This window comes from Melozone crissalis, unplaced genomic scaffold, assembly GCF_028551555.1.
Source record: "Melozone crissalis strain CALT ecotype California unplaced genomic scaffold, PUWL_Pcris_2 ptg000045l_1, whole genome shotgun sequence".
NCBI lineage: Eukaryota > Metazoa > Chordata > Aves > Passeriformes > Passerellidae > Melozone > Melozone crissalis.
In genome coordinates, this window is record NW_026535823.1 from 7,114,924 (window position 1) to 7,142,859 (window position 27,936).

A 27,936-nucleotide genomic window follows, 5' to 3' on the forward strand; every position below is an offset into this window, starting at 1 on the left:
AATCAGAGGTCTCTGTGAAGAGATGCTTGGGCACAGGGGCCTGGATGCAAGAGCGCTTTGTTAGGGATAGTTATCTTTCACACCTTGGGGAGTTTTCTCATTCATGCCTTGGGGAGTTTTCAGACCAAACTAGCTCCCAGGGGCAAAACTGCAACAAAATCCTGTAAATTCTGCTCAAAAATATGCTTTAAGTGCCCTTGCACAGAGGGTTCATGTGCACAAACACATGTGAATGGTAACAGGTGATACTGTAAGCCAAACTAGGTGGTTATGTAAAGAGGAGCATAGTAGTAGTCTTAAGACTGAATATGAAGAAACAAGTGGTAACATGGCAAAACAAACAAAAAGGCAAAATGTAGCGTCTTTCAATGCAACAGATTAATAAGATAAAAAATATCAGTGACATTCATACAAATTTGTCAATTTACACCAACAAAGCTCAGCAAAATGTGACTGATCTCAGATGTAGAGTCTCTTTATCTTCCGGACAGATTGTTCCCACCAATCACTCCAACGCTGAATTGCCAGCAGCTGAGCTGCACTTTCTTCCTTGATCTGGGCAAACAGCTGTTCAACTTTACTTTTGTATTTCTGTATAAAAAATCCCAACAATTGAGGACAAAATTAGTAGTGAAGAAATATCATTTTATTTGCCTATGTCCAGGTCCTGATCCATTGTGTCAAAGACTGCATAGAGGCCATTTATTTTTTGCCTTTGACAACAGAACTATATGAATAATTAACTATTCCTTCTGTGTTCCTTTTAAAGACTTCTGAAATTGAATTATCAGCAATATTTAAATTTTGCTAAAATGCTGCAAGACCTTCATCTCACTTCCATTAGTTCCTAAGAGTAAGGAGTTGCCTTCTCTCAAGACAACACAGGATGCACTCAGGCTCTTGCTGGAACTTTTTAACTCAAAGGTATGAACTGAGCTATTACGAAACTGCTAAAAAGTTATTTCCTCTAGACAGAAACTTGTAGACTACCATAAAAACCTCAAGGCAGTTTAATATTCTTTAAGAGTCCATGCTGCAAAACATAAAGTACTGTATTTTTAATGCAACACACATGCAGGAAAATACTCCTGTGGTGTGCGTGAATTCTATATCCAATCCTTTTATCCAACCATTTGTATCCAAACAACCACATTCCCTTCAAATCTGTGCTGTAATCAGGTTCCTGGGCACCAGAACTAGATGCATAAAACATACATGCAAATTGATAGTTTTGATGGCATTTGCCATCATTGACAGTATATTTTACATTCTCCTATTAAAACCAGGTATTTTTTAAAAGTTAATTTGGTTCAGTGGGAGTACAATTACTTCCAGGTCAGATGCATAAAGACATCTCCAAGTGATTTAACATAAAAATATTCTCCTAACTGCTGAGCACCACTGTTTTGAGAACCATTGTCTGTTCCAGTCAGAGGCAGAGTTGTCTGCATTCTTTTAACAGACTCAGTGAAGAAAGAGTGATTATTTTGATGGTGGAAACAGTCATCTGTGATAGTTGTGGATATAAGATAGGTATGAAATATTTTACAACTCTTCATCTTTTATGGGAAAATCAGCTTTTGTGATCTAAGGCTGGAGCTAAAGGCTTCAGAAAGAAAGGTGAGGGAAAACAAGCAGGACTGCAATAGCACTGGGGCAGAGCTGCTTTTGGAACTATGATGCTGCAAAATGCAGTGTCCTGTTTCTGACATCATCCATGCTTCTCTGCTGAAAACATTTCTTTTTATCATATCATGGAATGAGAAGACTCCATGAGGAACCAACCTTGTCTGCTTCAGACAGCATCACAAAGAAATGGACACGAGAAAGGATTCCTTCACATAGATATTATGGCCTTAAGATCTGCAAACACTGCGTACTTTAAAAACTTACACCCAACTAAGATTCTGTAATTGTCTTTTTAAAAAACCAAACCCACAACAGCAGCAGCCCACTCAAGAGTTCTTCCCCACAGACGCACCTCGTATGCAGCTTGTCTTGCATCCACCACTGCCAGATGGCCCAGGGTAGTCTTAGCTGTTGAAACTGATGCAGTTCCTGGGCACAGAATATAGTCTGGAGTGTCAGGAACAGAAGTCTCAGGTATTCCTGGCCAAGACCTATAAAAAAAACAAACCAACCAAAACAAACACATGAGAAAAGATGTTAAAAGAAGTTAGAAAACAGATCATATTAAGTCATGTTGCTTGTACTAAGGTGCCAAAGATCAATTTAAATTTTTTTCCCACTAAAGGTTTACCCTAAAAATGTCTTTGTTTAGTACAACTACCTGTTCTTTGAAAGCATCAGGATCTCTCCACAATATAGAATTAATTTCTTCTAAATGACAATACACAGACAATTCATAGATGTGAATGTAATGAATTGATAACTAGTGACAAACAAGTGGCACAGCAATAGCAGTGACATGGTATTGTTTTGCAATACTATATGTAACTCACTTTTATTTGGATCTATTGCAATTCTTTCTTTAAAATCATTACCCACTCCAACTAGCCCATTACTAGTTCAATGACATTACTAATGATCAGCTGCAGTTTCAACAAGTGCAGGAGAAAATGATCAGGACAGGGCTTGTTATGAGTTCAGAGCAGAGGAATTTGACAGAACAGTGTTTAGTATCTCTAAACACTACCTCCTTCCTCGTTTGACTGACTGTTGAACTTTGGAGGTTCCTGGAGGAAGTTCAGACTGCTTACGGCACATTAAAGTTGGCATCTTCTCAGTGGGTATTTCAGTTCCTGGGAGGTAACAGAAGATATGCTCAGCAGAAACAAAACAATGTGAGGAACACAACTTTTTTGGAATAATTGTGCAGCTCAATGCTCTTCACACTCAAGAAATAGCTTTGCATACTTTATTTTGCAAATCTTTTCATTTCAATCAAATAATCTTAATGTCAAAGATTAGAGGAGGCCTATTAAGATGGCCTCCTCTTCCTAGGGACAGACTGCTGCAATCTTTGACAAGGGAGAGGAGGCCAGAACAAGCAATCTCTTCTTTTCTTACCTGCTGCTTTTACATCATCAACAGTGATGGTATCATCTTGTTCCAACAGGAGCTTTTCAGTCAGGGCAGCCAGTGCAGAAAAAAAGCTCTGAGCACATTCAGCAGCACAATCCTGTTGCAACATTGAAGACAAGTGAGAGGAATTCCTTTGATAATTGGATCTCCTCTCCTTTTAACTTGGCTCTGAAAGACTACACAAATATCAAACCCTGGCATTCTGCAGCAGCTGCAGATAACAGACATAAGGCTCAAAGCTGCACATAAAAGGGTCTTAAAGTGTCTCTGCAGTATTCTTAACATTGCCTGATGATGTAAAGATCAAAAAACTGTAGAGTTTTGAGTACAGGTACCTAGTAGTTACACATTTGGGTTAAACATGATAAAAACAGCTTCTAGCCAAAGAGAAGATCATTTTGGAATTCAAGTACTTTGGGTGGAAGTGCTTAGCCAAGGTGTTATTCTCAATCAGGTATTTGTGTTTCTGTGTCTGTATGCAGAGCTAGGAGTAGAAGGACATACTATGGAATTAAAAATATCACTTCTCTCAGACAGTGTAGAATTTGGAGTAAGTGGCCTGAGAGAACAAAACAACAGGCTTTAATGCTGGGGAACCAACCTTCAATTAACCCAGGGGGCAAAGGGGGAAAAGTATTTTGATTCCTGAATCTCTCCTGTAGATTCAGCTTATTTCAGTTCTTAATCTTATGTAGAAAAGTGACATTATTTGCACTAAGGAAATGCACAGAGAAGAAACCCTTCCAGGAATCTGTTGTCTGGAGGTAAGATAACTAACTAGAGGATGTCACCACCACAGCCAATACTCCTCCCACCATTAAGCTCACAGCCAGTAGATTCTATGAATGATATAAAATATCAATAAGTTCCACAATGTATCTAAGCAGCTGTATGTGTGCAGATATATTTATGTCTATATTGATCTAATGCTGACAATATACCACTTAAAAGTTTAGCAATATATGAACAGGATTGCTTAAAACTGCAAAAAATTTCAAGTTTCCTTTGGATGGGGAGGAAGAATGTATCCAAAATATACCCTTCTTTCCAAATAAAACATTTAAGTTCACATTAAGCAGGGGCTTTACAATTACCTGCAGCATCTTTGTGTTGAGGTGAACACCATCAGTTTGATCTTTTTGCCTTTTCATTTCCTCTTGGCACAAAGCCTCCAGCTGAAGGGAGTTATTTGGGTGTCCCAGGGAGTAATGTAATTTTCTCCGGTGCATAGTCTTTAAGCAAGTAGGTAAGAAAGAAATGCCTTCAGTAAAGAACATACTGTGAGTCATAAAAAGGAAGAAGTAAACCGCAAACATTTTCTATAAAGGCATTCAGAAAGACAAGGAAAATGGAGCTACTTCTTGGCTGTCTGGATATAAGCTTTGCAGTGCAATATGCACCAAATTGCCTGTCTGCTGGCCTCTGGTCTCACTTTGGGATTTATTTTCAATAAAAAATCATCTCTTCTACCATGTGGTAAATAAAGTACTTTTTATATCTCTATATTTGTAATTTTTACATCTCTATATTTGTAATTTTTACCTAATTCTTAATACTCAGAAACAATCTCAAGACACTTTAGTATTTTCTGCGTGATCTCCATTATGATTCTGTTCTCAGTTCTGATATTATTTGACAAAATATGCCTCTTTTATGGATGATGATAAATATAGTATTTCATTATCCCTCCATCACAGTTTTTACAGAGGAGTTCACCCACACAGTAGGAGCTGTCTGGCCATACTCCAAGGTCACAGCCCTCACAGAGTTGACAATCCAAGTGTAAGATGAAAGGCAGAGCTGAGAAGATCAGAAAGAGGCAGCTCAGTGCTGGAAGCTGGGAGAGAAGGGACAGAGTTCCACAAAATCCAAAGCTTCCAGGAGAACTAAGCAGACTAAGTGCAAACACAGAAAACTCTGTGGTCAGCTCAGCAGAGAGTGATGAAGCAAACAGTGAGAATGAGAAAAATGAAATGTTATCACTCTGATGCACTTACCATGGGTTACACTATAAAGCACTCTAGTATGTTCATGGTACATACCTTCATATCTTCCCAATCTTTCAGCTGTCTGTTGAAGAGATCCTGAATATGCCCAGTAAAAGAGCTGAGCTTCTGCTCGTGTTCTTTTAAAAGACTTTCCACAACCAGTTGGGAAACAGAAGAGAGCTCCTCCTCAAACCACTTCAGCTGATCCTGAAATTCTTTTTGGAAAAGACAGGGTGTGCATGTGACACAAACAGCCTGGAATTTTCTCTCCCAGAGATTGTGTCCCTGACATTCCTTTTTCCAGGCGCAATGCTTTGAGAAACATACACTTGCTCAAAGATGTGACTTTGGACAGGTCTTTTAACTTAGTCAATTGCCCTTTGCTACAATTTTTGTAGCTGATAAAACATACAAAAAGAATACTGGCTCAATTTCCAGTAAAGTCAACTGGAGTTTTTCCACTGAGTGTGATGGATTACGACAACAATGTAATTCTTGGTCACTGGCATTTTCACCTTATATACACATGAAAATTACATACACAAGAAAATGCAAGTCTTAACTGAATGAATTTACCCCCAAGACAAAAATTGTAGTAATCATCTGTCTGCCTTTGGTATGACAGTAGTTTCACTCTGATCATGTCTGCCCAATGTTCAAATGTGTCTGGCAGATCTTCAAGCATTCCCAAGTAAGGATTCTTCTTGTCTCCATAGAACTCCTGCAGAAGGGAAAGATAAACCAGAAAAAGGTTGATAACACGTTTAAACACATCATATGTAGGTAAATAACAGAAGGAGAACAAAAGAAAATTTCTGGACAGTCTACCAAATATTGAAAGAAGCAAATAATCTCTCTGACACAGTAGCACACCTATGAAACCAGAATTGACTAAAGAACATGACATTTCCTTACCTCACCAAGACAGAGCAAGGTGTTGTTACCATTCCAGAGAATATTCAAAATAATCCCCTTAAAAGTACTGAAAACAAACAAACAAAAATTTTAAAATATCATCACACTGCTAAATAATCATACTGTCAATATTCACTGTTTTTCAAGTATTTTGTTCAGGTTAATTTTAGTACATTTTTCAGAGCATACACAAACCAATGTTCAGAATGCCTAAGAACCTTCCCCCACATTAGCATAGCTTCTCTTCATATGCAGCCAGGACAAGGGGCTATTGTAATTGCTCACTGGAGAGCACTGTCATAAAAAAGCAATCTTAGCCAAATTCCTGTGCCCAAAGAGCTTACCATGCATTTTAGATAAAGCAAAAATATTTTAAGGTGGGTCTAGCTGTTTACTGGAACCATTTTGAAACACTATAGAATAAAATTCCCAAACACTTAAACATCTTAAGCATTAATTTCAATAGTTTTGCATGGCATGTACAAAACATCTCAGTTCTCCAGTCTACAGCTGCACATATGAAGAAACAATAGATAATTTTCTTAGAGAAGGGGAATGGAACCTTGCTTATTCCAATAAATACAGAATACAAGAATAAAGATTTAAAATGTATTTGTCTTCTTAGGTGTGAAAATAATTGAAAGAGAGGCTATTTTACATTCCTCACCCACTTCTTATAAATGTACAAAATGGGCTCCAATAAGACCTCCACTTCAGACATTAGACAGAATGAACCAGATGCCTTACATCTTCATTATTATTACACTGCAAAAAGGAACTGCTCTGGAACTACTCTGACCTATAAAAATCAAGGCTAAATACCTCAAAATTCAATGGTGAACTCTAAGTCATAATGATAGACAGATAGATAGATACATAGACAGATACATAGATACATGCAGGGTATATAGAATATACCTCTATAAACACATAGAAGGTTTTTATAGATTCACTTCTTGTTCTGGAAATACATTACTTACTCAGACTCTGTAGGCTTCTTTCCAAATATCTGGGATCTATCGTCCTTGGTAAGAGATTTTCTGCCTTTTTCACTGGAAAGGAAAAACATTAATTTGAAACTATCCACAAGCGTTTTCTATCTCTAGCTGATGATTTGAGCTAGACAGTCATATGACAGACATGAAACTGGAGAAAAATTGGAAAAAACCTAACTCTAGAACCAGTATTCTATGTGTCCTGATTCTGGTCAGGACAGGGTTAATTTCTGCAGCAGCCAGGAGGGGGTATGGCCAGGACCTGGAGGTCATTATCTACCTCTCATCATTGTGGAGGTGGCTGGAAGGGTCCCTGCTCTTGGGGAATGTGGTGGCAGTCTCAGGGGTTTCCTCATGGTGAGCATTCACACGTGAATCACTTGCTTGTCTTGTACACTTTGCTATTTACATTGCTGCTGTTACTATTAGTTTTTTAATCTCACTGCTGTTTCTAATAAATTCTTCTTATCTCAACTTTATCTTCACCTTTTGTGCTCCAATTTTCCCTCTCCAGCTGCTTCAGGGAAAGGGGAGTGAGCAAGCAGCACAGGTTTTGGAATGTTTTACTGGGAGAACAAAATTGGGAATACCATTCCCAAACCATGACAATATAAAGACAGTATTTTGATGGAAAAAGATTCTCAGAATTCTCTTCTAAACTCTCACTTGTTCAAAAAGTTTTTGTTTTCACTATTACAGTAGCTCATTTCATCAATCTGTGGACAAAGCTGAAGACAAACCATTGAGTCACACCTGAAAATTTAGCCACATTGATTTAAGAGTTAGTCTATATTTCAACAAATTCAAAATAGAAAACAGCACCAGATGAAGGAGAAGAATAATATTTTTCCAGTCAAAATCTGGGGGGAAAAGCCCCTCAAAGCTGATCATGGGGACATAAACAGGTAAGAGATTCCAAGTGATAAGCAGCAGATGGAAAGAAGGCTATACAAACAAGCAGTAAGAGTCTTCCAATGGTTAGACAAAGTTTAGGTAAATTCTTGCATAGGAATATTTAAAGTGCAATTTCTCCTTTTAGGGGTTGCACCTTTTTTTTCTCTTGGTTTCATCCCGAGATGACCTCTTGCTAGAAGACTTCTGAGAATGTGCATCAGATACCCTCTTCTTTCCTGGGGGAAGAACAGCTTATAGTCAACAAGGAAAGAAGAATGTTGCACAAATGCCAACTGAAGTGCTTTTTGTGTATATATGTATTTTGTATTCTTATTTCTGTAACATATCCTTACAAGATGGAGGGGACAACTACAGGAGCAATCATTTCTGTCACACAGTAACCTGAAGTAACTCAGAAGTGGCAACAGCAGTAAAGGTCCCAGGAATGTCACAGAAAATACATGGTAGATGGAGAAGATTTAAAGTAAATTGGAGGCAGGGAAAGAAAGAGAATGAATAGGTTACATTCACAGTATTGGTGGTCATGGGGACTTGCAGATGTGAAAGCTTTGGAAATGGCTTTGGAATGTCAAAGTCTGCAGAAGAGAGATGAGGAAATGGGAACACTAGGTAGGGAGCATCTAGGATTACCTCTCACCTTTGAGTAGATGATGACACAGTGTGAGAAGGATCCCTGATTCCCTATATACTTCATGATTCCTATTCTGCTTCTTTTTTTAACCCATTTCCCTTTTGCTATCACAAACACAGGCACTCTTTATAATATTATTATCTCATTCTGCAGCTTTCATCACTTTAGGAGCCCAAAATCATCTTTATCTAAATAAAGATGTTCAGGGAAAGAGCTGAGAAGCACAACAAAAAACTATCTCAGAGTTCCTAGCATAGAAGCCACTGGCCTGGACCATGCTAGACCTGTGAAATAAAATGCCAGGAACTGCAATTTAGATGAAAAGAAAATATTAAAAGAAATACAGGCACACCTGGAATCTTTTTCCCCCGATTTAGGTCTCGGTATTTTTTTGATGGGTCAAATCTGAAAAGAAAAAAAAAAAAAGAGCTAAGTACTACTGCATATCCTGTCATTTTATGTTCTATACTGTATTATATAGCAAACTAGGCAATTTCTCTATCCCTATCATGTGCTAAATGAGTTAAATTTCTGAGATCATATTTAAAAGATAGGGTTACTTTTACAACTGACAGTGTATATAGAAGTAATTTCATAGGACTGATTATTTAACTGGAATTTTGGAATTTCTACAAGCAAAACTGCATTCAAATACTATTTGGAAATCAAACATTTGTCACACTCTTCACTTTACACTTTGCATATTCAGTCTATTATGTAGCAGGTAGTCACTTTGAACTAAAATAAGGCTCCAGAAGACAAAAATAAAATACCTAAAATTTATCATTGTATACTAGATGTCACTCACAAAGGGGTATTTTTGGCTATGAGAAATCTTGGATTTAAAAAGAAAGCAATCTCACCTAGACTATTTTTTAAATTTAGACTGATTAGGAAATACCTAGTAGTATTACCTATGACCAGTCAATTCACTAGTTCTGGGCAAAGAAAATATAAAATAAAATATAAATAAAGTACTTACCCAGCTAAATTTCCAATAACTTTTATTGCCAAATCATCAAATATTGATGTACCCATTCCACTTGGATTTAACAAAGGGAATTTGTCAGGATCCAGTCCCATCACCATCCTTCTGCTCTCAGAACTGAGACTGTCCCTTGGAACAGCAGGAGCAAAGGAAGCTTGTGACCTCCGATCCACGTCAGGAGTGGCTGAGTGCTCCTGCAATGTCCAATCTGTGCCAGGAGTGGTGAGGGCCTCCTGAAATGGGAAGAAAAATGAAGCCCTGTAGACCACAGCAGGCAGTAAGTGAAAGCATTCCATGTAATGACTGACTACTAGAGCAGATTTTCTAAACAGACAATATCTTGCTCACAGGCTGAAATAAACTTTTTGTCATTCTAACAGCAATGTTGTTACAGCTATTCAGCTCTAAAACACTTCAAAGCAGTTAAAAGTAGGTTCTCACAATAATCATAAACAGTACTTAAGGATATAGTCTTAAAACAATGATCCACTGAGATTACAAAATAAAGACAGACTTTCCAGAAAAGGGAGGAAAGAAAACACAACCTGTTTGATAAAAACAAAATCCCTTCAGGACACATTTGGGATTTTTTAAAAAAATAATTTAAAGAAACCTGTGAAATATGTACTTCTGAACAGTGCTACACATTGAAAACAAACTCTTGTGAAGAACTGGGTAACTCATTGCAATGCCATGTATCTCTTCAGCATTTTGGAAACTTGCTGATTTACTCAACCTCTAAAAAAGGGCTATCCTAATCTTAGTGCCTTTGACACCTTGGCATAATGCTGATTCTTTTTTCATTTGAGAACTGAAAGCACAAAATGTGAAAAGCCATTGAAACATGTACATATGAAAATTCTCTCAATATTAAATAAAATACAGAGAATGTGAAAGTTGTCTTACAGTGGCAGGTGGGATATTTGCTTTTACTACAAAACAATCAAGATACTTGCTCCTCTTTTCCAGCTCTTCCAACATCTCTCTGGCAAAAGCATACAACTCTTCAGAGGTTAAAGCCTGAAAGATATGATAAAACAGATGGTATTTACTAAACTGACTGTTCTAACCTTTTCACACATGCTGACTCTTGCAAACAATATTATTTGCCTTTGTTCTGTCACCAGTTTATGTACACATACATGGAAGCAACAAGATTGTATAAGAGGCTGAGGTTTTGGTTTGGCAAACAGGAAAACAGGTACTGACTGTCCAAAAAGGACTGTCGTGGTTTTAAACCCAGCTGGAAATGAAGCATCACACAGCTCAACCCTCCTTGCCCTGGTGGCATAGGGAGGAGAATCAAAGGAAAACTTTTATGTTAAGAACAATTTAATAATTTAAAATAAAGTGAAATTCAGTGATAATGGTAAATAATAATAATAATAATAATAATAATAATAATAATAATAATAATAATAATAATAAAAAGTGAAAAACAAGTGATGCACAATACCATTGCTCACCACCTGTTGACCAATGCCAGACCTCCCTTCCTGGGGGGCCAGAATGGCCCTTCCAGATAACTCCCCCAGTTTATAAACTGGACATGACATTCCATGGGCTGCAATATCCCTTTTTTGGCCAGTTTGGGTCACCTGTCTCACCTATGCTCCCTCCCAGTTTCCTTTGTGAACCTCCTCAGTGACAGAGCAGGAGACAAGGAAAAAAAAGTCCTTGGCTTAGGATAAACAGAACTTAGCAAAAACTGAGTTATCAACACCATTCTCATTCTGAATCCAAACCACAGCACTGCAACAGCTACTGAGAAGATATTAACTCTATTCCAGCTGAATTTCTGAACAAAAATTCTGTGTTTCTGCCCAACCCCAAATATGAGGAAACATAAGTCTTTCTTGAAAATATTAGTTTATACTAAATTAATAACAATTAATAGCAAGTCAAATTAAATACCATTACATCCTGATTAGAACTTACTTCTTTATCTGCAGTAGAATGAACATAAGCATCTCTCTTCTGCTGAATCTTTTCCAGGTAAGACTTTAATGTGACTGACTGCAAATTGGAATTTGCTACCTAAAGCAGAAGCAAACTTTAAGAAACTGGAAAAGTAAAATCTCCATTCACAGGAATTTCAGAGGCTCCACTTTCAAATCATTAGAACCACTGAAAAAAACTGGTTAAAAATCCCTGGTACTCAGAGGAGAAGCTGAAAACAGTAATTCACAAAAGCAGCTGCAGCACACAAAAATATTGGTGAATTCAGATGTACATACTCAATGTGCTGCAAGGCCATAGTGTTCCAGCACAGCTGCAGCAGTATTCAAAATAATTTTTTTAAGTGAATAGTGACAGAAAACTGGTCTTAAATTAACATTAAAAATTATGTAATATTTGTCCACTAAGAAATCAGCCAAAATCTCCTCAAAAGTATAAAAGAAAACTATTATACTGAATTTAAGCAAAGTTCTGATGTTCCTGTTTGTACCTCTGATTTGATTTGCTGTCGCATCTTTCTCAAACATTGATGGACCTTCTCCATAAAGGCTCGGCTCAGAGATAGAGAAGCAAACTTTTTTCCACACTGCTTGAGAAGTTCATTAGCCTTAAAGAATGTCAGAAACAAAAGACAGATAATTTTTCACTTTTTAAAACTCAAATGATAGAACTTGCCGTTCTACCAATTTTTTCCACCACGTGACTGCCAAACAGGACAGACTGACAGTTCTAATCTGAAAGCAGGCTGACTGCAAATTGTATCAAATATGTCAACAGAAAACATAATTTGAAATAATATCATTCTGCATACCTGATTCAAGCAGCTCGACTTTAATTGCTCCACATCTTTCTTGACTGAACTTTCAATCAAGTCAATTTGTTTACTTTCTTTCTGTAGACACTCGTTGAAAAACTTCACCTCCTCAGATGTAAAGTCACCATTCTCTGAAAATAATCTGAAAGCAAACATATAAACAATTGGCTGCGAGTCATTTTACTCCAAGACCATTTTAGTTAAGCAGCCCTGAAACAACACAAATGTGATGAAAACAGCATAATAATTGTGGTTTAACAAGATACATTTCTTTTTCTAAATAGGAAACTAGATGAATAACAAAATAAACTTTACTTTTACTGTTCTGCCTATGCAACAAACACCGATTCCCAGAACTAGGTCACCATTTATAAACAACACTTCCATGAAATCTATGTACCTGCAACTTTTGAGAAAATCCACATTCGAATCCCTTAATTTTCCAAAAGCTTCCTCCAAGTGCTGCTGGTAACTTCTCACAGTAATCCTGATTGATTCCAGCTGGTTGTGGATCTCTGATTCCAGATTATTGCTAGAAGAAACTGACCTAACAGCAAATAATAAAAAACAGAGAAAACTTGTCTGAAGAGGAACATACAGGATGATTCAGCAAGTTCTGGCTGTAAAGACATGAAAAAACCTGAGGACTCCAAAGTGATTTATGACTCTCAGAGCAACTCCCTGAGCTGGGATGGTTTGGATGAACCCATGGAAGATATCAGCAACAGCTGATACTATTGGGCACTTCTCGTCAAAAACAAATAGTCAACTGGTATTACTGTGCACATTCAGTAAACTGGATAAAATCTAAACAGACGAAACACCTCTTCTACTTAAAGACTGCCAAAACTTTGAAAGGAGATGAGAATTTCCATGTGTTCAGTCCTGATTTTAATTTCTTCAGGGAAAGAGTATGAAACTCTTTACGTTTTTAAGTTTTATGAAGTAGTCTTCATTGAAGAGCAATGACACACAAAACAGGTTCAGAATGCAAACCATAAACATCTCAGACAGCAATCAGGAGTAATTAACTAGGCAGATTCACAGCAACAGCAGTGGCACACTTACTGCCCAGTCACAGGAGCGTGGAGCAAGTCATACTCCAAGTTTTGGACTCGGGAATGAAAATTTTTGTTGAGGTTCTGTAGCTGGTCTGAAAATTTGAGGAATTCAGCTTTCTCCTTTTCCAGGCTTTCTGCCAGCACTTTACAGTGGCACTCAAGGTTCTCTTTGTGAAGTGACAGCTTCGCTGAGAAGAAAGGAAGTTTACAATAGGGACATTATTTCCTCTTTACTGTGAGCTATCACAATGCCCAGTTAACCTGTGATCAACTGCAGCAGCAAAATAAACAAAGACAGAGCTCATAGTAGCTAAAATATACAAATTAAATATATTCAGTTTGGTTTCTTTGACTTTTCTCCTGTGAAATCCTTAACAGCTCCTAAACCATTCAAACCACAAATGCCTCTTGTTTGCTCTAAGCATTCTTTTTCCTTAATTTTTGGTCACTGCTGACATCTCCATTATCTCTCTGTTGCCAGTCTTGTAACAAAACTAAAGGTTATATTTTTTTAATGGGAAAAAACCTTGGTTTTGTGATGGAAAGGAAAAAAATCAGTTTTGGTATTTCTTCTGGAATGATAGCTGCATAAATCAAGAACCAGCCAATCACCTCAAGAAAGCTACCAGAAGAAGAACCTGTCCTCTCTGCAGAAAAAAGGAAATTGAAAAATTATTTGCCTACTCTCCAAACGAAGAATTTTTTAACTTATATGTTAAAGACCAACAAACCTGTCTAAAATATTTTTTCTTACCATAAAAACCGAACACTTCAGGTTTTTATGGTGAGAAAAATGCAGGAAGATTAGAAGATGCTCTGTAGTTGCTCAGTGATATATCAGAATTAAATCCTCCCTCTCATGTTTTCTCACCCTGACATTTTGGCTCTCTCAACTTGCTAATTTCTTTTTCTGCAACACTTTTTAAAATATTTTTTGCACACCACTAACTCTTGTTAAATAATTTCAAGTTGGATTAGAATTCACAAACATTGACAATAGAATGTTCAACATCTACAATCCAGTTGTTAAGGCGCTGCTGCGTATTTTTCCAAACATACCACAGCACAAACCAGAAGAGCTATAGAAATGTCATTTAAAAAATATGTGAGTAGCATAATATACTAGAAATTCATAGACACTCAACTGCTTTCTCTTGTCCTCTAAAACTGAGTCAACTACTGCTGAAACAGGTTTTGGCCCACTTAGGACCATCTCTAAATGAAGACAGGTGATGTTCAGAAAACAAAAAAACGTCAATACCAGCTCGAACATGGTAGATGTTTGTCTGTATCTCCTGCTGCTTTTGTTGATGCAATTTAAGATGCAGCAGGAGTATTGAATTCAGCTCCTCTTTCTTGGCTGATACAAGGACATAGGAGTTGGACAAGGATTCTGCAAACCATTTCTCCAAGTGTTCAAAGAAGCAGAGGCGAATCCTGTGATTGAAAAAGAAATATTACAGTGAGGAATAGTACAGAATGAATAAGAATTTATTGAATATATTATTTCTAAGAATTCAACTTCTGGATATAGGAGGGTGCTGTTTGCGTACCATTTGCACAATACTGGTAGCGTTTTTGAGCTAGCTGCTTACTACTGAGTATCAGGCATTTCACCTTCATGGCAGGGAATTTGGGCAAATTACTTGTCTTTCTGTAATATGTTTTCTCACTAAATAATTTTCCATAAAATATGAATTTTCTGTAAAGGTTAATGTTTCTGTGGTACTTTCACAGCCATGGATACAAAGCAATGTAAATATTTTCTCATATTTATATCAATTTAACAAGTGGAATAACATAATAATTGTATAATTATAATTTTATAATTAAAAATCTAACTATATAAATATCTGATTATATAATAATAATTTGATAACTTTTGCCTCTCTAGTCTAATGTTTCTTCTAAACAGCTGAAATTTGTCCATCACATAAAGAGAAAGAACAAACAGAAATTGTTCTTGGCTCACCTTTCTTTTAGTTCAACAAACATGGCTTCTGTGATAAGTACATATTTCAGGTACATGGGAAGTGATTCTTCTTTTTCATATTTTGTAAAATAACTCTCTGTGATGTCAGTCTTTCCTGCCTGTTCAAGTCCAAGAACAGTGTAAGTATTTCCACTAGCAGTGGAAAAAACCTCCGTGGCAATTTCAGCACTTTATCCCTCACTGCTCTTGGACACTTACTGGGAAATTGTTGGAAATTATCACATTAGTTTTAAAGGTATCAACATAGAATCAACAGTGCATCAGCAAGCATAAGAATACTAAGGATATTTAGAATAATGTTCTCATTCTCAATCTGGACATTTACACAATGCTGGCAATATTTATATATTTATTTATATATTTATATATAAATATATTTATATGCCTGCAAGACATAGGCAGAGTTAACAATGTTTTAAAAGGCTTTTGTTATGGTAATAAATTCATGGAAACTGAAAAATTAATACTTAGGTACAAATACTTAGCTGAAGACATTCACCACTGGCTGTGATGAAAGACAGATTTAAAAAAATTATGCAAAGGGTTTCTACGAGGGTATAAGATCCAAAAGAATGGTTGTGAACTCTTTTATTCACTCCATTTTCCCATAAAAGTATCTAAAGCCCTGTGTGCTTTGTAGGCAAACTAAGCAAAAAAGGACTTTCTACTCATTCTCAGCAAAAAGACTTCCTATTCCTCCTTATTTTGGACAAGACTGCCTTCACCTTCAAATTTATTCTCCTGCTCACTTACCTGTGTAATGCTTAGTCCCTCTTCTGCAGGCTCATTTTCTTCACTTTCATGAGGAATACTCTTCTTATCTTCTACTTCCTCTGTTTCTTCAATTTCCTGTGCCCTGATCACCTGTTTCTCTGTTAGCTTTCTTTCTCCAGCTGATTTTTTACTACTGTCCCTATCGTCTGGCACCAGTTGAGAGAGGTGATCATCCTGCTCTGCTCTGGGCTGGGATGTCCTTGCCTCAAGCCCTGGGGACAGTTCTGGATGCCACAATGTCAGAAAGACATAAAGCTATTAGAGCAATCTCCAAAGGAGGGACACAGAGATAGTGAAGGCTTCAGGAGGGGAAACCATTCAAGGAGTGGCTGAGGGCATTTGGCTCAGCTGGAGGAGAGACTGAGGTCACACTGGCAGCTGCAGCTCCTCTTAAGGGCAGCAGAGGGGCAGCTTTGATCTCTGACCAGGGACAGGACCTCAATTCAACAAGGACCCAAGGAATGCCTGGAGCTGTGCCAGGGGAGGATTAGACTGGATATTAGGAAAAGGTTCCTCCCCAAAAGGTGCTGGGCACTGCCCAGGCTCCCCAGGGAATGGGCACAGCCCCAAGGCTGCCAGAGCTCCAGGAGGATTTGGACCATGTTCCCAGGGATGCACAGGGTGGGACTGTTGGGGTGTCTGGGCAGGGCCAAGGGTTGGACTTTCCCAATCCCTATGGGTCCCTTCCAACTCAGGACACACTGTGATTTTCCTCTCCTTTCTCTCCTTGCATGATGTTCTCAGCTTGCTGCTCCACCATATGTTGACCTTCTGAAGCCTCAACTACTTATTTACAGTTAAAGCAAAGTTCTTTTGGTTACAATCCAAAGAAATACAGATTGAAAAACAACCAAGCAGAAATACCTGTTTGGACTGTTGATGTATTATATTGATCTTCAACTGTGGAGTCTGTAGTGCCTTGCAAGTTCTAAAAGCAAAACAACAAAAAACATCCACCGCACCATTTTAAAATATAGATTTGCTTTCTTCTAAGAAATCCATATCCCTTCTCAAAATGTATTTATTTCAAAAAGATATGATAGTCTTGAGTAGAATACTCACTTGCTAAAGAACCTGTAACACTCAAATCAATTACTGCGTGTTACATTGTAGTTTTCTATTCAAAAGCCAAGTGAATTTGATAAAATTCTGTTTGTAACAAGGACAGAGTTAAAAGTGTGGGACTGAGGAATGCTTTGCTATCTCGACCAAAAGCACTTTATTCAATGGTTGAAACAGCACTTTATATAATCTGAATTTTAAAGATAATGTAAATTTTCTCTAAAGTGAAAAAGTAATACAGCAGTAAGGTTTTAAACCAGAAGAAATTTTCTTTTTACCTGTTTGAAGATTTCCTTCACACTAAAATGCTGGCTGATGGATATACTGTAAGAAATCAACTCCCACAAAATAGCTTTTGGATAAGCCATTACTTCATTCATTACAATCTGCTTAAATGTCTCATACCTGTCAAATTAAGGATCACTGTTTAAGAGACTCAAGTATGTATAGAAATAAAATTAAGTGTGACTACAGTGCCTTTAAATCTAAATCTAACTTTTTTGATCAATCTCATAAAACCTTTCGGCTAAATGTTGCCATTGATCTGTTTATACTGAATACAAACACATCCTGCCTTGTTAGAGATTAGTTCATTACAAATAAATAAATGTACAAAAGTTGAGAAATATTTACAATAAAGCCTTTTACATCCTTCCTTTTGGATGGGAAATCATTCAAACTGCTTACATAAGAGAGGTCAAATTACTGTCTTCCATGTTAGTTCTGCACTGTGCTCAACTGTGACTGAGCCGTTCTGGTTTATTTTTATTTTACTAGAAAATAAAAACTAACGGTTCCAGCTGAGTCTAGATTCAAAAAGAATCAATGTTCATACTTGTTTTCATTTATATTTACATTTGCTTTGTCTCCTAAACAAAGATAATTATGGGGAATTTATGTGTGTGCTCAGATAGGTTACACTGTATTTTCACTTGGTCTCTTACCTCTGGCTTTTTAAAAATTGTTTGAATGATTATCAAGAGTATCAAACCCCCAGCTCTAACCACAGTCCTGCTGTAAGGTGTGTGAAGGTGTGTGAATCTGCCCCTCATGTCCATATTGCTCTTCCCATGTGCCTGCGGATCTAACAGGCAGAAAAAACCTCCTGGGAGTGGGAACAGAGCTGCTTCCTCTCAGGTTTCACATCTGCTGCTAAGGTCTTTAGCAAGGAGAACACTATTGTACCAATTTTTATATGGTTTTTAAGGTTGCAAATCCCTAATCACAAGAAGGGTAACAGAATTTGCCAAAATAAATACTTTGGCTATTTAAAGATCTTAGTCCTTGCAACTTTGAACGACATCAAGTCTGTGAGTGAAAATGTGATGGTGCAGACCAACTTCTGATTGCTGAACTACTACTTTTACCTTCTGAATAATGCATGGATGTGATGGTATGCACAGTAATACTGATGTGGTATGGTTTTTGAATGAGAGCAGTCTTTCTTGGTCCCATCCTTAAACTGTGGGTATTATTCGCCTTAACCTTGTTGAATATGTACATTATTTTATATTCTTACATGAAGTAAAAGTCTTTTTCCATACCTTCACACAACAGCATAAACAAGGCCTAAGTAGTACCATCCATGATAAAATATGCTTTACTTTTTAAATTTACAATACAAAATTCTTACCTAGTTCTAATTTGATTTAAAGAGGAAAGGGCATTCTTCAAATATTCCTCCAGCTCTTCTTCACTGCTGGCCATTTTCATTTTTTCCAAAATTGTATCAAGATTATCTTTCCGCACCTGAGGCCATATTAAAAAGCTAGTAAAAACAATTTAGTATATACTAAAATCTCCATAATCAAATTACTTGAATCCTAAATAGTTATGTACATATATTCCACATGAAGACCTTAGCAAAACTCATCACCTATGAAGATCTTCCCAGAGAATGAACAGCTGTGACATTGCCACCCCAAGCTGGCTGTTTTAACTATGAGAACTTGGCATCTAACTAGACTCCATACCTGCACAAGATCTCATAATATCAACTTGCAGCCACTTTGTACAGAAAGCAGCAGTGATCTTTATCACTTTTGCCATATCAAGAATAAGACAGGACTGTCCATTCAGTGTGAATCAAGCAAAAATGCACCTGATAGAATGAAACTGAGAAGTAGAAATTCCAATATAAAAGTCGCATACTATATTTTTCATTTTACAGCAGCTATTTTGAATTCCAGAAGGTTCTTTGTATTAAGAAATCCTTTCTTTACTTTATGCCACATCCTTGTTTTTATGTTTATACCTGTATTATGTTATCCTGTTCCAATCTGTATTCATCTACTTTCTTCTCAAGTACATCACCCTGTTGGGACAGTTGGAGTAGATGAACATCCCAGATATCCATGGCCTCCTGAACACAGCTGGACAAGCCTCGACAATGCTGCTCATGCCATCTAGGCATCTCCTTAAAATCACGCTAAAGAAAAACATTCAAGTGAACAAGTTATTTTTAAACTCCTGGAAGGTGAAATGATTGAGTAAGACGATATGTTACATGATAAAAGGCTGCCTAGTTATTACATGACTAGTATTCAAAATGGTGTCTTCTGTGTGGAGAGTAAAAAAATAAATCCAAGTAAACTGAGTAAGAATGTGGATTTTTATTCTACAAGCTGAGAGTATCAAAACTTTTCTTTATTCTGGCATCGTAAAGCACTGAATCACATTCTACAATTTGTCTCTTTATGAACAACTTCCCAGTCATTTTTATGTATAGAATCACAAAAGATCAGATTGGAAGACCTTTGGGAGATCATTTAAATCTATTCCTCTGCCTTTTCACAGATTGGGCCATACCTCATTCATCTCTATCATATGTATTTCAGATATAAATTATAATAAAAATACAATACATCACAAATAATGAACACAGTAATTATGAACACTTCCATGTAAAACTCTTCCACATCAAACTTTGTTTCTTTGCAGTGTTTAGTCACCCTATGGACCTCTTTCTAATGTGACATCAATAGCCTAGGATGCAGAAGGCATTGCAGGGAGCACAGGAAGCACAGACTAATCCCAAGGAGTGATAAAAATAAATGCAATCAACATACATCCATGTGCTCCAGTTCTTCTTCAAACTTGTTTTTTAGTTTCTCAGTCATCTGAAGCATTTTGGAATGCACAACTTCAACATCTTCTGCTGGGCAAATGTTCTTATCCAACAGGGTCATCTAAATGAAAATAATAGCAAATTATTGACATGCATGACTTTCAGAGAGCATGGCTAAACTTAGTGTTTCTTTTCTTGTGATGGACAGAGAAAGACTCAGCCTCCTAGACCCCACATTCTGTTAGTAAACACTTCAGTTGATACAGAGGGAGAAATTGAGGCAGAGAGGTGGAATTTCTTTGCCAAGATAAGACAGATTCAGCAGAAAGGCTGAGTCCTTGCACATAAATGCAGGACAGCACCCCCTTCATTACTTTTACACATTTCAAGTACAAATACCAAATAGTACTGTGAAACCAAACAGATGGTTACTCTTTGAACAGAATAAGACAGAGGTTAAAAACTAATTTCACTTGTTAGCTCAGTGTCTGGTGGATTCTCAAACACCACAACATTTTACTGTAATGACACACTGTACCACAGCTACTACACCCAAAGCTGGGACACTCACCTTGCAGGTCTGCACTTTTTCCTGACATTTTTCATGGACCAGCTCACACTGGACACGCATTTTCTCCACACACTCTGCATTATGGCTGTCTGAATGATATGGAACAGACCACAGTCAAAATTCTGTATTTCACAGTGCAAGTGTGAAAAGGAAACATGACAGAGGCCCTGTGCTGAATCTCAGCAGAGGGAACAGATCCCAGCAGTGTCTGCACACCTGAGTGACACTAACAACCAATCAAATAAGATGTTTTAATACACATTATTGTATCTCGTGGCAGGAAGGAATGATGAATCTGACTCCATGTTCTCAGAAGGCTAATTTATTATTTTATGATACTATATCATATTAAAAATGCTATCCTAAACTATACTAAAGAATACAGAAAGAATACTTACTGAATGCTAAAAAGATAACAATGAAAACTTGTGACTCTTTCCAGAGTCCCGACACAGCTTGGCCCTGATTGGCCGAAGAGTCAAAATAACTCAGAGCAGAATCCAATGAAACAATCACCTGTGGGTAAACAATCTCCAAACACATTCCACATGTGAGCACAACACAGGAGAAGCAAATGAGATAAGAATTATTTTTCTTTTTCTCTGAGTCTTCTCAGCTTTCCAGGAGAAAAATCCTGGGCGAAGGGAATTTTTAGAAAATGTGAATGTGACACACAGCTGTTTATAGGCACACTACGGGGCATAGAGAAAGGAACTACCTCCAGTACTTCTTCCCCTCTCCTTTTCCAAGAGTTAAAAAGTATTTTTGTATGATTGAGAACTGATCCATGTCAAAATTAACCTTTTATTTCCCCAGATTAATTCTAACCAAGCCAGTTCCTGCTAAATGTCACCCTGTACAAGTGTTTGTACCAGCCAAAGGAAAGTGATGTCACAGGCAGCTCCTTTGGGTCTTATTGCCAGCTCAAAGCAACTGAGAAGGTATGTGGGAACATGTGGAACAAAGAATAGAGCAAACATGCACTTTCAAAGCAACTCCTTTCCCAGGAAAAAAGAAAGTATTGCTTGAATTCCAGACTGTTTTTATCATTTCCCAACTTACCTATATTTTTGTTTAAGTTCTCCAGAGTTCTGTACCATTCATTTACATCAGATTTTGTATGTGTTGGAGGCAATAAGGTGCTATCAAAGTAGGAAACAAGAGTCAAGGATCTTAAAATACAAACCAGTCATTTGTATATAAGACTATTATAAAATACAAAATTATGAATCAGAGTATCCATACTACTGTGCTTTATTTTATTTACACCCATCTTGGCAATGAAAATCAACCAAAGAGATTGTTGTTGTTTGAGGCCAACTGTTTACTACCCAACAAGGAACTGTAATCTACCTTGTCTACATGCACTGTAAAAAAACTCCCTGTAAATATTGTAATGCACTGCACCCAAAAATGCTTTTGTGTTCAGGATGGATATTCAAACATAGCAGTGTTAGATTTCTATCCAGACTCCTCTCTTAATTTATTACACTAATTAAATCTCATGGAGAAAAAACCCACCAACTTCTAGCTCTCCACCCATATTTGTCTGCCCATTTCTACCACATCTCAAATGTCAGTAAGATTTACTTTTGTATTCCTGCATTTTAGCCCTCGATTACAACCTATTTATTGTAGCTGGTGCAGTGAAAATCAAGAAAGCATTTTTCCCACTAAAAATAGCTGTAGAAAAATAGGCTTAGACCCTGTCTTACTGCTGAATTTAACAATCACACACTGACAGAAAGCAAAGTGCATTTTGTAGCCAAGACCCTCATAAACTCCAGAAAGAACTGTTTTCCTTTATGCTATATCCTCTTTTGCCATACCCAATGTGCTGCAAAACCCTCAGTCTTTGTTCACTAAGTACAATCTGCTCCTTTATCATGTTTTCCATTTCCATTTTCACAGCTGGGGGATTCTGTATTTCTTCACTTGCCATAAATTCTCTGCAGGATGGAATAAAGATATGTGTAATGGAAGCATGATATCATATATGATATGTATAAGGAAAAGATAACTTTTTAAACTTGTTGTTTTATAGAAACCACAAGTGAACACCAGTCACTTTGTGTTATTCATTGTCTAAAGTAAGATTGCAAAATTTCTGACCTGAAACTCTGAACTACACAGTTCTTTTGGATGAGCTTCCAGTCCTTGACTCTCTCTTGCCATTTCAATTGATGCATTTTTTCTTTCTCAAGCTCTGATTTCATTAGATTAAAGAGCAGTTTAGCAGTTGCCCTCTCATTATCCAGCAGTGCTCTGTTTATAGTCTATGTATTAAAAAATAAAACCAGGAGTAGAAGCAGCACACAACACGCAAAACAAAAAATTTTTTTTCTACACAAAATGAGGGAAAAAAGAATACAAATTATAACAAATACCATTCAAAGTAGAAATCTCTCTATATTTCAGTGATTGATAGGCAGAAATAATTATTTTCAGCAGGGAAAAAAAGACATTCTAGGAATATTCAGACTGCTATCCTGCCCCAGGTAAAACATTTACCATGGCCTTATCATTAATGAGCCTGTGAACATCAGCTTCCAAGAAGAAGGAAATTTCCTCCAGTTTCACAGTATACTTGGTCAGTACATCTGCTATCTATGCAATAAAAGAATAAAGAAAAACAACAACGCAAAGTTAACTCAAATATCAGTTTCCCAAGTTAAAAAATTACATGAACAATTTTTCCATTAAAATTAATTCCATTAGATTCATTAACTAAATCTATTAAAGTGAATTAAAATTAATTGAATGACACACAGATTGAGAAGTAAATTTTAAAATATTGTTATCTTGAAGACTGATTTTTTCAGTAATTCATAAAAACAATAACTAAAACATTCCACTTTGCTGCTACTCAGCTGATTTCTCTTTAATATCTGTGATAACTGAGTGCTTTGCAGATAGGCTGCAATATGAATTTAAAAATAAAACCAAATTCCTTTAAAATATCTGAAGGGAATCCACCAGGGCCTGTTTTAAGTGAACACAAAATTAAAGCAAATGTGTTCATCTCTGACGTTTGCTGTCACTAATCCAACAGAAAGGTTACTGGTGATACTCTTGGACCTTTTCATTATACCTGAATTACAAACAGAGGAGAAACTGGCACTGGTAGAACAAACAGCTTTCCTTTGCCTACAGGACAGTGCAGCAAGCTCTTCCACAGTCTATCCATTTTTGTAACCAAGCATTTCCTATAATGTGCAATGACTTTTACAGGTTAGGCTTAAGGCTACAAAACTGCAACATGTTTGCTACCAACACCCAGCCAACCCAAACTAAAATTCAGCTAGGTCATGTCTATGCTCCTTCTCAACTGCAGAATAGGTATGGCCCCCCAAAAATAACAGACCAAATCAAAGTTTCACCTACACAACCCTCCAGGGAAATAAAAGCAGCTCACATATCCCCTGCACCTTTAGTATAGGTAATTGTGAAAGAAAAGAACACCTTCAAACTAGGAAAACAGTAGCTTCTCCTGATTATGTGGCTGTAAAATGAGTGAATAGTTTATTGGTGAAAAGAAAGCAATCACCACGCAACAGAACTACTGGCAAACCTGTGACTCCTGTGGAAACCAGCTACTCTTTGCTTTGCACCCAGCATTATATCAGCAAATAACAATCTTATGCTTAAGTAACAGTTATTAAGACTGCAGCTCACTTTCATGGCTCTACTCCTTTCAATCTTCTTTAGGGATTCATCCACTGCCCTAATCCACTTCCTTCTGTTTGAGGATTCCTCATGGATCATATTCCAGAGCTCTTCCAAACCCTGCAATACAAATCGACTCTCAACTTAACTGAAAAGTGAATATATATAAAAGAAATTTTTTAAAATAAAACCCCAATAATTTAGGATTCCAGTGAGCCATAAGAAGATGTTACACAGAGCAGATACAAGTAACTGAAGTTGAGCCAATGCTCTAAGCTGCCTTACTTCAAATGAGAAACCTTCCAAATCCATGTCAGATGCAATCTTTTCAAACAGAAGTTTACTCTTTTCATCCGATTTCATCACTTCGAGCTGAAGGAATTCCTGAAGATTCAAAACAGAGGCTTCCATCTCCTATAATGGTAGGTCAGTGTGATCATTTGAATATTGGGCCCAACCTTAGAAGAGCACTCAAGACTGGATTAGAAACTCCTGCCTTACCCTGCCAATGCAGTCCAGCTCCTGCTGCATTTCGGTCACTGCCCCATCGTGACGCTTCTGCCGCCGTTCTGCCAGGTACGTCCATGCACTGCTGCCTGCTTCCTCAGGAACTGCCAAGGAAGAAATGATTCCACAGCCTGGAATAAATCCCTACATCTACACTATGACTGCTGTAGTTAATGCAGCTTTCACAGTGTGCAACATCTTTCCGTGGGAAGTGCAATCTTAGCAAATGCAGGTTAAAAATACTAGGGCATATTTTAAAATTTCCTGTATTAACTTCTGATTTTCACAAGGATAATAGCATGGAACTATCAACTAATCATAATTTTTTTACATCACGTCAACAGGTATGATGTAAAAAAATCACAACAAAACTGGAATTTATCTTCTAAATATAAACTGTGATAGAAAAAAACCAGTTGTGAAATTGTCAATTAGAAGATTTTTCATCTTCAAAATTACTTACAAATCATCAAAAATGTGTCAGGCCATTTCTGAGCTTGATTTTTGTTGCCCAGCAGGAGAAAGCATGCCAAAGTGGATGTAACCAAACTGTGTATTCTACTCCCCTCTACCTCATTTTGTGATGAGCTGTTAATGATGGGTGGTTTTCAGTGCACACCTGACCCTCAGGATTCAAGCTGGGTGTGAAAAGGAGACAGGCAAACCCTGCAAGGTGAAGTGGTGCTTCTTTATTCTTACAATAACTCGGCTGGGGAAGCAGCAGCATCATCCATGCAGTGACTGTCATCTGTGCTAATGGGACATGATGAACTGAATATGCACTGACAGCAGAATGGGCAGCTGAAATGAATGTCATGGACTCAAAAAAAAAAAAAAATTCTACATAATTCCATTGTGATTACATCATTGTGAGAACCTCCCTGCACTGGGGGATGTACCACCTGAACCCCACTGTATATAATTTAAGCAGTCTGGGGACTTGGGACACCAGCACCACTGGACACCAAGAGGAAGACCTGAACTTCCACAAGACCACCCCTTCTGACAGCACTGTAACCACTGCAACCCTGACCAACAGGGTGCCAGGCTGTACTCTGACTTTGTGGTCTTCAACCAGTTTTTCTGTATCATTGCATTTGCTGTGATCTTTCTATTAAATTGTAACTCCAATTTGAAGTCTCTCACAAGGTATTTATATGGGGTTAATTTCTCCTGCTGGTTTATTTTCAAACCAGCACAACTTTGTACCTTGTTCAGCTCAACCTGTTACATGTACCACATCTCCTGTGAATGCAAATTAAAATAAAGCATTAAGGGAAACCAATTTTACCAACTACATCAGGCAGGCCTCTGACTTCCTCAGCTGAACTTGCATCTACCTTTCCCCGGGCCTCTGGAAAAGTTGTAGGTAGTCTGAAACAGAAAGAGAATAAAGCTTCAATTTGTATTACAAACGCACCAGAAGAGGGACTAACATAATAGCATAATACACTTTAATTGGCAAAATGTAACATTAAAGTGAACATAAGCATCATTCCATCATTCTAACTTTAAAGAATATAATTCAAACAATTGAAGTTGCTTCTTCTGAGACAAACTCAAGTCTGGGTAGATCCCAACTTCAAATCTATTAGGATGGCATTAGAGAAATACATGCTAGATTTAGAACTTGTAAACTACAGAGACTTACAGAATAGCTCTACAAGGTAAAAATCCCATGAACTCTAAAGGAGACACTAGCAAGAAATGTGGAAATAGCCTTTATCTGCCCAGTGCTTTTCCCAACATCTTGGGCACTGTGTTTCTCCTTGGGATCAGTGAGAATTCCTGTATCATTATTCAGCAGCTGGCTTAGGGTAAAAAAGGATGGATGCATTAACTTCATTCTTGTTCATTACATTATCTTATTGCATCATCATGTAAGCCATTTACTTGGAAATAAAGCCTAAAAAATATGTGTCAGACTGGGTGTCTATCTAGATTGCTATGAGCAAAGACAATTTCTTTTTAAAAGGAAAGCCATACAATATGCCTGCCATTGCAAATATCAGTCTGTTAGCCTGCACTTCAACGGGCAGCAAGCAGTTCATTATACTAAATTTACATCTGGCAAGGAGACAGTCTATTGCACATTATTAGTGTTATGACCAAGAATTCAGGAGTTTCTAATTCCCAGTGAATATCTGCCAATTTCATACCTTTAGTTATGAAAATATAATTGGGGTTTTATGCTTCTGTTCCATACCTGTCTGGCTGTGGTGTTTTTGTGAACTTACTGATGGGTGTTTTTACAACACATGTTTTCTGTTGATTACTTGGGGATGGCATGGCATCAGCAAACATTTCTGAATGCTTATTTACAGTGAGCTTTTTACTCTTCTTAGAGCTTCTTGTCTTCTTTCCTTCATCCAAAAGGTGGGCTAAGTGCGCCTTCAAAGAACCATAATCTCAACAATCCGAATTCCTTCAAACCTACAGAATGAAAAACAGCAACAAAATAATTAATGAAAAATAGTAGGGGAAAGACAGCAGAAGAGAAATATAAAATAATGAACCCTACATGCCACACACACAATCATTTTCATCTAAGGCTATTTTCAAAATGAGAAAAAAAAAGGATAATCTTTTCATCGGAGAGGGAAAGTGGAGTAACTGGATGGTGTTGCCTTGCTTACAGTTACCAAAACAGTTAACAGCAGAGTGAGAAATGCCTGAATCTGGCTAACTATGCCTCTAAATGTTTTACTGCTGTGTTATGATTCTGACTTAATATAACCTGATATCCAACAAAGAGATAGGAACACATGTAGATACATTGGAGAGCATATGCTGGAGATAACACATTCATTTTTCACTAAAACAAACCAAAACCAGACATGTTGAAATTGACCTGGGGTCATTTCAACAACCAGGAAACTGACTAACACAACAAACTCCTTTGGCTTTTGCCAAATCCTTTGCTTTTTTTACCTTGACCTTGAAGATCTGTTTGCAGCCCTCCTCTCTGTGAACATGTCACTCCCG

At 37.3% G+C, this 27,936-nt stretch overlaps 1 protein-coding gene across 1 annotated transcript; it reads right to left on the bottom strand.

Annotated features, from left to right (window-relative positions):
- Window positions 1-270: 270 nt before the first annotated feature.
- Window positions 271-27,936, bottom strand: CCDC180 (coiled-coil domain containing 180). The gene is made up of 37 exons (XM_054286016.1): window positions 27,883-27,936; window positions 27,158-27,384; window positions 26,243-26,325; window positions 24,946-25,055; window positions 24,730-24,858; window positions 24,454-24,564; window positions 23,290-23,385; window positions 22,891-23,054; window positions 22,608-22,727; window positions 21,841-21,920; window positions 20,779-20,867; window positions 20,209-20,328; window positions 19,395-19,568; window positions 18,774-18,889; window positions 17,419-17,545; window positions 16,943-17,006; window positions 16,058-16,302; window positions 15,284-15,402; window positions 14,573-14,748; window positions 13,319-13,499; window positions 12,651-12,797; window positions 12,248-12,392; window positions 11,927-12,043; window positions 11,416-11,514; window positions 10,384-10,497; window positions 9,472-9,710; window positions 8,842-8,894; window positions 7,992-8,073; window positions 6,929-7,000; window positions 5,949-6,015; window positions 5,610-5,754; window positions 5,088-5,248; window positions 4,140-4,277; window positions 3,031-3,142; window positions 2,657-2,762; window positions 1,982-2,120; window positions 271-591 (listed from the first exon to the last, which is right to left on the bottom strand). Exons 2-37 carry the CDS (start codon window positions 27,253-27,255, stop codon window positions 460-462), a joined length of 4,470 nt encoding a protein of 1,489 aa, XP_054141991.1. The 5' UTR covers window positions 27,256-27,384; window positions 27,883-27,936; the 3' UTR covers window positions 271-459.